The sequence below is a fragment of the Neodiprion fabricii genome, chromosome 1 (genome assembly GCF_021155785.1).
Source record: "Neodiprion fabricii isolate iyNeoFabr1 chromosome 1, iyNeoFabr1.1, whole genome shotgun sequence".
NCBI classification, from domain to species: domain Eukaryota; kingdom Metazoa; phylum Arthropoda; class Insecta; order Hymenoptera; family Diprionidae; genus Neodiprion; species Neodiprion fabricii.
Genome location: NC_060239.1, coordinates 13,846,049 through 13,854,613, shown reverse-complemented (window position 1 = coordinate 13,854,613; position 8,565 = coordinate 13,846,049). Strand labels below are relative to the sequence as shown.

The following is an 8,565-nucleotide window of genomic DNA, read 5'->3' as shown; positions in this document are numbered from 1 at the left end:
TTGGTTCTTTTGTGGTTTCTCGCGAATCGAAAAAAGGAGTGCTTATGTACCAATACGGGGTGGGAAAATTTTTAGTGTGGCTTCGTCGCAGTAAATGCTAATTATTTCTAGCAAACCAATTTCGAGATTAATTTAAATTGGCGCACCGATTGAAGGTTGGTCATTTTGTAATTGCGTTACGAGAATATTCGAAATTCGTGTGCCGATTTTCTTATTTGGTGGCCATAGCTTGAGTTTTCGCGAGAACGCATAGAGTTAATTTGGCTTGCTGAAAATCTAGAGTAGAGTCGCGGTTTTGAGTACAGCCGTTTCATTCGTAAATTGCGTGCAGCCCAATTCCGCTGCACGGGGTCTAATTGCGTTAACGTGTTTGGAAAGTGTCACCTCTCGTATAGATCGCGTATCTCAGTGTGAGCATCCGGTTGAGCTGTATAGTAGTTGCACATTCCGCAAAAATAGAAGTTTCGGATGTGTTGCTGAAAGGATTCGTCCAATAAAACACCGTTCTCACTAGGATTCACGATGAAAAGGATAGATTTATTAATATAGACTTTGGCGTGTAGCTCTTACATAGAAATCAGAATCTGAATAATAATAACAATAATGTATTATTACCGGAAGTTGAAGTATATATATTCTTTGTTTGTTTGAGACGATGGTAATGTACCGACAGTAGATAGGGTCTGTGTGCTCAGCCAATACGGCCCTTAACAGTTGCGTTTTATACGTTAAGTCCTGAATGAAGCTGGAGTTTACTCCGAGGCTTGGGGTAAGCCGATTCATAACGATTTATTTCTTTTCTTTATTCGTGTTGAATTAGGCTGCGATTAGCACATTAGCTATTAAGGTTCTTCCTTGGTGTCGTTGCAAATTGCGTATCGACGATATTAATCAATTTACTCAATTCTCTTTAGCGATTAGCGCCACGTCCAGTTGTAAGATCGCGGTTAGCGCATTTGAATGATCCTTTTTTTTTTGGTTCTATTGAATTTGTTGAATATCAATAGTGCGACTAGCGCAAGTAGATTAAAGATTTATTCGATATTTTATTTTTCGTTATTGTTTTTTTTTTTTTGAAATCGCGAAGAGCGAATTAATCATTTTGTCTCTTTATGTTTTTGTATCGTTTCGATTGCAGAATATATTGTTGTATTTTCTTTTGGTTAAATTGCGACGCCTTTCGAGTGTCCATTCTTTCTCGCCACAAAATTACCCCTCCCCGCTCCCCGGTATTGAGCTACCAGTGTCTAAGAATACAGCCGAGGATTAGCCGAGCTGCCAATTGAGAGGCGCGTCGATCACGCCAGGCACCAAACAGAATTTCGCGATATCTGTTACAAGATCTGTTATTTTCAGCTTTCATCGCGGGTCGCAAAATTATTGTGCACATGGTGAATTCTCGGTCGCTACTCCGGGTGGCTGAGTAACAGAGAAAATCTGCGTCACAGTATAGACTACTGTGGACAGATATTGATCAACTTGAGATGCAGAAAATTGTTTTCGAACAAAATCAAAATTATTTGGAGACGGTGTTGTCGCAGTATCTAATTGGTCTGAAGGTACTATAGATTTTTGAACCAAGTTTATCCGATTACATAAACGTAGGCTTGGCGAGACTATTAGCTCTGCGTCTAGCCTTATCAAGACGTCCGCTGTTCATCGAACCAGTTCAAAGTAGTCTAATAGTTATGACTAATTTGTATTATTTTTTCTTACGAATAGTTCTAAGCCTATGAATAAGAAACACACGAACATCATTTTCTTTTATTATATTCTACGAATTGAATCAGTGTCAAAAAAATTACATTAGCACTGTCACAAATTATATTGTTCATATTGTATCTCAACAGTTATTTTCTTGAAATTTATGAATTTGCGCTGACATTCCCATTGCTGACTTCGTTTGCTCGAAACTTTATGTGCCTAGTTTCCCGAAAGATCAATTACAATTGGCAAGATTATGACGGAGCGTAAGCCTCACACGCAATGAGGGTAGGGACTGAGGATAAGGAAGACGAGAGACAGGGTTATGAGCGAGAGCGAGACTCGATGTTTGGAGGTAAAACTTTGTGAATTTATTTTATGAGAAGCAAGCTTAAACCTTTGATAACAAAACGTAAAATCCCGCGTGGCACCCAGTCACGCTCGATTAGCGTTCAATATTTGAGACTAATTACATCTAAAATTATCATGGGTGTGTGGATGTATGGGTAAGTGTAAGGGTGGGCGTGTGAGAGGCTATGTGTTTATGGAGAAGGGAATAGTTTTGGGGAAAGGAGTGTCGAATGGATCGGCAGATCGGGTTTTGGAGGCTGCGTTTGACTTTTTATCGGCGCGTGGGTGCACCTAGGTGTCGCGTAGTAGTCCGAAGGTCGTAGTCCGGGGTTATATAGTTCTCAGTCGTCGTTCTCCTCGTGGCTTTTTCGCTCTCTCTGTCTCGGTTCACGCCTTTGCTAGGATCGTCCGCTCCTTTTTGTCGCCGGTACTAGAGTGTCCGCCCGCGTGATCGGACCGCGCGGGTTCGGGTTATTTCGTGGGAGCTCGGCCTTGTTCGGCCCCGCTCCGCGAGTTTGGGGCTTGTTGTGACGTGCATTTCGTAATGCGATGTCACAAGATATACTTTTTTATTTCGTCTACCTGACCATGTTCAATGCACTGAGCACTCAGTGCTACGTATATCGCTTCATATACATGAAATTTTGATGAATCAACCTCATGTGCAGAGTTTTAAGCTACCGAACTTCGTGTAATTATTCAAATATTTATCATAAAAGTGAATAAGATACGAGAGTTCTGGATCACAATGGTGGTGTACCGACAGAGTTAACGCCGATCCCTATGTCACCGACAGTCGGTATGACCCACGAGGAGTAATATTCCCTGCCTCTCCGACGGAGGTATTACCGACAAGAGCGTTACCATAAATGGCGCCATTCATACTACCGGTCGATTCTATTGACGGAGAGTTCAATAATGAGACGATGCGCTGTCACATGAGCAGATGTTTTAAATTTTGTGCTGTTGAATGGGTTGGCATCTTACCAACCGAAATGTTGATGCAAGTGGTGCCCCTTTCATCGATTAGTCACTTTTTTATTCGTCAGATCTGTTTTGTTTCTCACGTTCACCGCAAAATGGAGTTACCTCTACCCTAACCGACAGTTCGTGATACCCATGAGAGCGTTACCATAGGCTTGTCGTTAGTGGCGCCCTTTTTATCGATCAATCGTTGTTTCATCGATCCACTTTGCTTCGTTTTCAATGTGGAGGGCAGAGGTAAGGAGAACCGTCTTATATGGGTAGGGGTGGATCCAGACTTCTGATTTGGGGGGGGGGGTCATGGTCGTATCGAAGTACAGGTGAACTGAATTAGACCAACGTTTTCAAGAACTCATATATAGTTTTATTAATATCAGACATATAATAGTATAATGGACATTTTTAGTGAGTTCGGATACATACAATAACCAAAACTCATACCCCACATACTTCATCGCTATTCTTCTAATCCATGGGCATGCTTGAACTCGCCAAAGAATGCCTACAGTTACAAAACGAATTCAAGACGTCTTTTGATGCACTTAGCAAATTTTGTAATGACAGCGTCGATATCGAGGTCAATGTCTCGATGGATATACAGTAAAGCAAGCCCAGTGAGCCGCTGCTCTTCCATAGTTGCCCTGAGCCAAGTCTTGAGACGGCGGAGGATTGAAAACGTACGCTCCACTGTTGATCAACTAACTGGCAATGTGGCTACAATTCTAAGAAATGTGTTGATAAAAGGGTATAGATCTGTGTCACACGATTCTATAATCTGTATCAAATTATTGGGAAATGCAACACCACTTCGCGTTTCTATTTGGCAATCCACAGTTGAAACTCCGTCAAGACAGAGGAGACAGGAGCATCTAGGAGTTGCTTGTATATATTCGCGGCTTTGCGCACAGCTATAAGATCTTCTTCTGCATACGTTGTACGAGGCAAGAAAACTCGCAGATTGAAAAGATTCATTACATCAGGGGAGAGCCTTTCTCTTAGATCAGAGATGATATTGTCTTAGAAAGGGATGTATATTGCTCTCCGGAAATACTTCTCAGTAGACTGACCTGGCTGATAATTCTCTCGATGTATCTGCCGTGAAGCAGTATGCGGTGCCTTCAGCTCTATATCCAATTGTGCAGCAAGCTCTTGCACTTCCGAAAACAGTTGCCTGAAAACAGAATCAGCTTCCTGTCTCTTCTGCTCTAAGATGCTCATGGTATCTTTCATGGCATCTGTTGCTCTCTTCAAGTCTATAGACGATGTTTGAAGAAAGCGGCTGAGTGACACAGTTGTCATTGAAACGTGATGGATAAAAGTAAGTGAAAATGAAGCTCTGAATAGTGCTGAGCGCTGTTACTGCGGAAGGAAATAAAATATAACTCTCACCTAATACGTCACTCAGGCAAATAGAAGAGATAATAAACTCCGGACTGCGCAAAGCTTGTCGAAGGCATTGAGCATCAGATGCAGTTTTACTATCTTTCCACGATGAAATTTGGTCGAGAACATCACATATTTTCACCAATGTGTCGCCCTGAAACTATAGGTACCCGTCATGCCTCTCAACCCAACGCGTCTCGCAGATCCCCTGAAGTGCAGTTCCGCCAAGTGCTTCTTGAAAGACTTTATGTCTCTTTACCGAGACATTAGCAAACGCAACGATTTTCTTCATTGTTGCCGATGTATTGCGACAGAGCACGACCTTAGAAGACATTGCTAGTGAATTGTTCAAGATATGGTTACCACAAGGACAGCGTTTCGCGTGGATGGCTATGTTGATGAGTTCTTGAATGGCACCCTTCGTTTCAGAAGTCATAACTGAGCAACTGTCAGTGCCGATTCCAACGCACTTCGTCAGATCCACATTAAATCTCTTGCAAAGATCTTCAACTATGTGTGCCAGGGCAATGCCAGTGAGACGAAGTTCTTCAGATGCATCTTCAGGACGAATAATCACATACGCATTACAGAATGTGATAAAATCCTCTCTAAGAGCTCCATCGTGGAGGTAGCGAAACGATAGACTGAGTTGCTCGATGTGAGATATATCAGTTGTTTCGTTAAACATAATGGAAAAGAATTTTGCTTTTTTAACTCTGTCAAACATGACTTCCTGGATCTCTTCTTTGCATACGTCGATGAGCTGCTTCTGTACAGTTTTGCTTATGTACGTTGCATTGGAAGAAGCGGTTTCAAGATGACGGCGTAGGTTTAAGTCACCAGAATCAACTCTGAAGCGCAACAAATCTCTGAAGTTGCCATCATTAACGACAGGGCTGTCCTCTTCATGATCATCACTACTGGAATGGTACAATGCACCATCATCCCTGTGAACACGCAAAAGAATATTCTGACGACCACAGAATATTATGCTGCTGATAATTGGTCGCAAACGCTCTCGCTTCAGTGAAACTTTTCCAGATGCGATCTCTGGGCATACTTCTTTAGCTCTTTCCCTTTCTTAGTAACGACACAGTAAGGAAAATGATAATGTAGAGGCGGTGTCCAGTGTCGCTCGAGTAGCATAGCTTTAGTAAAATCATCTAGTTATAATGTTAGTATGCCCTATGTAGCAACCGATATCTGATGAAAACTGAAACTGAGCCCGGGCTTCGTTTTCTTTTTCGACAGCAGAGTCAGACGATCCGCATCCAATACTAACAAGTCCGGCATCAGCATCAGTGGGTGCGTTACTATCCTGTCCCGAAGAACTAGAAGGCATCGACGAAGATGACCCAGCTAGTTCCTCAGATACTGATTTTGCCTTTTTAGAGAAAAAGCTGTGAACTGTACCCTATCTAACAGATCCATGGCGCTGTAATCCCCTTCCTCTCTTCAAGAAATCACCCTTCACCAAGGACAAAAAGAGAAGATACCAGAGATGGTCGTTACACGGGAGAAAAGTTACATCTCAGTTTTTCAGGCATATTCTTTTTTGCAATAAGCACATAATTGAGAATGATCATATAAGCACCATACAAATAAATATCTATTCTGAATGATGCTCGTATATTAATTATTTATTGCAAGACGAATATGATTGCCAAATTGAATTTCATAATATAGAACAATGAAGTAAATACTTACCATCATAGATGTTTCACTTTTTATACACGTCAGTCACGTCTGTCGTCCCGTGCAGTAAAGGAAAAGATGAGAAAGTAAAAATAAACTTCGCGATAAAATATGAGAAAGAATACTTTCGAACTGTTCGAAAATATTCTTAGAATTCTTCGATCGATTATTTACTTCTTCGAATCTAACAATAACAATTGTAGCGCGTATCTCTCGCACCAGAGATCAGCAGGGAAATCTCCAACGCTCGACTTTTCGTGATACCAGCTAGGCTGGAGTGGCGACGTGACACCTAGGCGGCCACGCACCGAAGGTGGCCCATTTCCGACCTGACACCTAGGCGGCCATGCACCGAAGGTGGCCCACAATCGTGTGCCAGGCATGAAGTTAGGCGCGCTCGCAGAGTATATAATAATAATAATAATATGCGTTTATTGTGCTCATAGGACAAGTCCTCTTTACACACCAACCAGGTGAATATACAAATAAAAGTGGTAATAAATTATGTAGAGCAACAAGGAAAGGCAGGGCTCCGTGAATGTATTCATCATGAAGTTAGTTTAGTTTATGTGCGATGAAATTGTGATTAGATAGATGTTAGGCCGCGACAATCCCTGAGTCGAAGCCTGAGTATATAGATATACTCGGTCGATCGAGCAAGTGGTTGCCAATCGCATCCATGTCCCCGCTCGCACAGATGTTTCCAGGAATGCAAGAATTGGGATTTTTTTTGTTTCAATTATGAATGTCAGCGAATAAAAGTATCTCCAGATTTGATAAATTTTGAATTCAATTAGCGGACGCTGAACCAAAATAATTAACCATTCCCAGCCCGAATACTTTTTTTTTTTAATAAATATAATTTTTTTATTGATATGAAAATATGTGACGCGTGGTGTTCTCGAATATTTGTACACGCAGTCTATGGAAAAATATACGAAGCCAGCTCGATAACATTTATGCAAAATGTGCAATGGGCAAGTGGTTGGGGGAAATTTTTTTTTTCCCGAACTGAATTTTCCAGAGAACCATCAGCGAATTCCAAACAAGCTCCATAAACATAACGCGCAATCACGGACGGAACTGCAGTGTGGCTGAGTGGATACCACATTAGGATGGAGTGTTGCGGGACACGTGTTCGATCCCAGTGCACTTTTTTTATTTTTTTTTTTAATTCAATCCCGGCTTTTCTTTTTTGTATTTTCGGAGAGAAAAAACAAATGAAAGAAAGAAAATTTTGATAGCCGGTCGATTTTTTCCTTCTTTCCTTTAGCTTTTTTTTTTTACTCAACCCACCTTTTTTGTAGTGGGGGTAACCCAGAAGAGAAAAAATAATTAAAACAATAAAATTCCGAAAGTGAATCGATTTGTTCCCCGTTTTTGGCGCCTCTTTTTTTGACTTAATCCCCGCCCCTTTTTTATTTCAGGTAACTCAGAAGAGATAAAATAAATGAAAGTGAGAGTGGACCTATTTTTTTTTCCTTACATTTTGTTTTATTTCATATTTTCATTTAATACCGCTTTCTTGTTTGTATTTTTGATAACCGAGAAGAGAAAAAGGAATGAAAAAAACAATTCCGAAAGTGTGTAAATTTTTTTCCATTTTTCTTTTTTTTCGTTTCTTCATTTGGTAACCCGGAAAAGAAAAATTTTAGCTATCTCTCTCGCAATCATGTGTCAGCTGATCAATCCTCGCGTGCTCTTAGAAGAGAATATATATATATGAGCGAAACCGCCAAATCGAGACGACGTTCTGGATAACCCATTCATGGAACTTTTTGAAATAATTCCAAGATGTAGTCCTCGATAATTGACATGTACATAATTTTTTTTAGATTTTTTCCTCCATTATTTCGGCTGCAATTATACGGGACATTTCATCACATTTAATTTTTTTTTTTTCTTCATTCAACTTTTCGGTATTTTATAGGAAAATAAAAATATTATTAAGAATGCTTGTTTTATATATATTGTTACAAAGTGTGAAATCACCCGTTTTGTCCCCTCTTTAATGATCTAGTAGTCAGCATAGATAAAAGACGTTTATAAACCTCTTATGTCTTTCAAAAGAATAAGGTTGCTGCGTCAACCAACATTATTGCAAAAACAGTCTTGTTTCAGACTTTAAACGAGAAACACATATCTTGCATTAAAGCATTTTACAACATTTTATTCACGCTCTTGATTACTTTTGACTTGATAATTAAACTCGCGGATCCATATTTATTTTCCGTAACGTCAAAGTACGTTACAATATATATACATGTATATATATATATATATATATATATGATCATATGGAATATTAAACATTTTCCTCCCTTTAGGCTGTGTCATACCCCCATTTGGTCGTTTACCCACCGAAAATGTTGGATCCGAAAATTGAAAGCTCATTGATTTTTTTTTATCACAATCGACCCGGTTTATTGTTTTTTGCATTATACTTCG

General features: G+C 40.1%; 1 protein-coding gene across 1 annotated transcript; it reads right to left on the bottom strand.

Moving 5' to 3' along the window:
* Positions 1–3,819: 3,819 nt before the first annotated feature.
* Positions 3,820–7,440, bottom strand: LOC124175156. The gene is made up of 3 exons (XM_046555113.1): positions 7,414–7,440; positions 4,107–5,369; positions 3,820–3,908 (listed from the first exon to the last, which is right to left on the bottom strand). Exon 2 carries the CDS (start codon positions 5,147–5,149, stop codon positions 4,583–4,585), a length of 567 nt encoding a protein of 188 aa, XP_046411069.1. The 5' UTR covers positions 5,150–5,369; positions 7,414–7,440; the 3' UTR covers positions 3,820–3,908; positions 4,107–4,582.
* Between the last annotated feature and the right edge of the window lie 1,125 nt (positions 7,441–8,565).

What these genes read in the sequence shown, in the direction of transcription:
- LOC124175156 (XM_046555113.1), bottom strand. Translation starts at nt 5,149, where the DNA reads ATGTTTGACAGAGTTAAAAAAGCAAAATTCTTTTCCATTATGTTTAAC.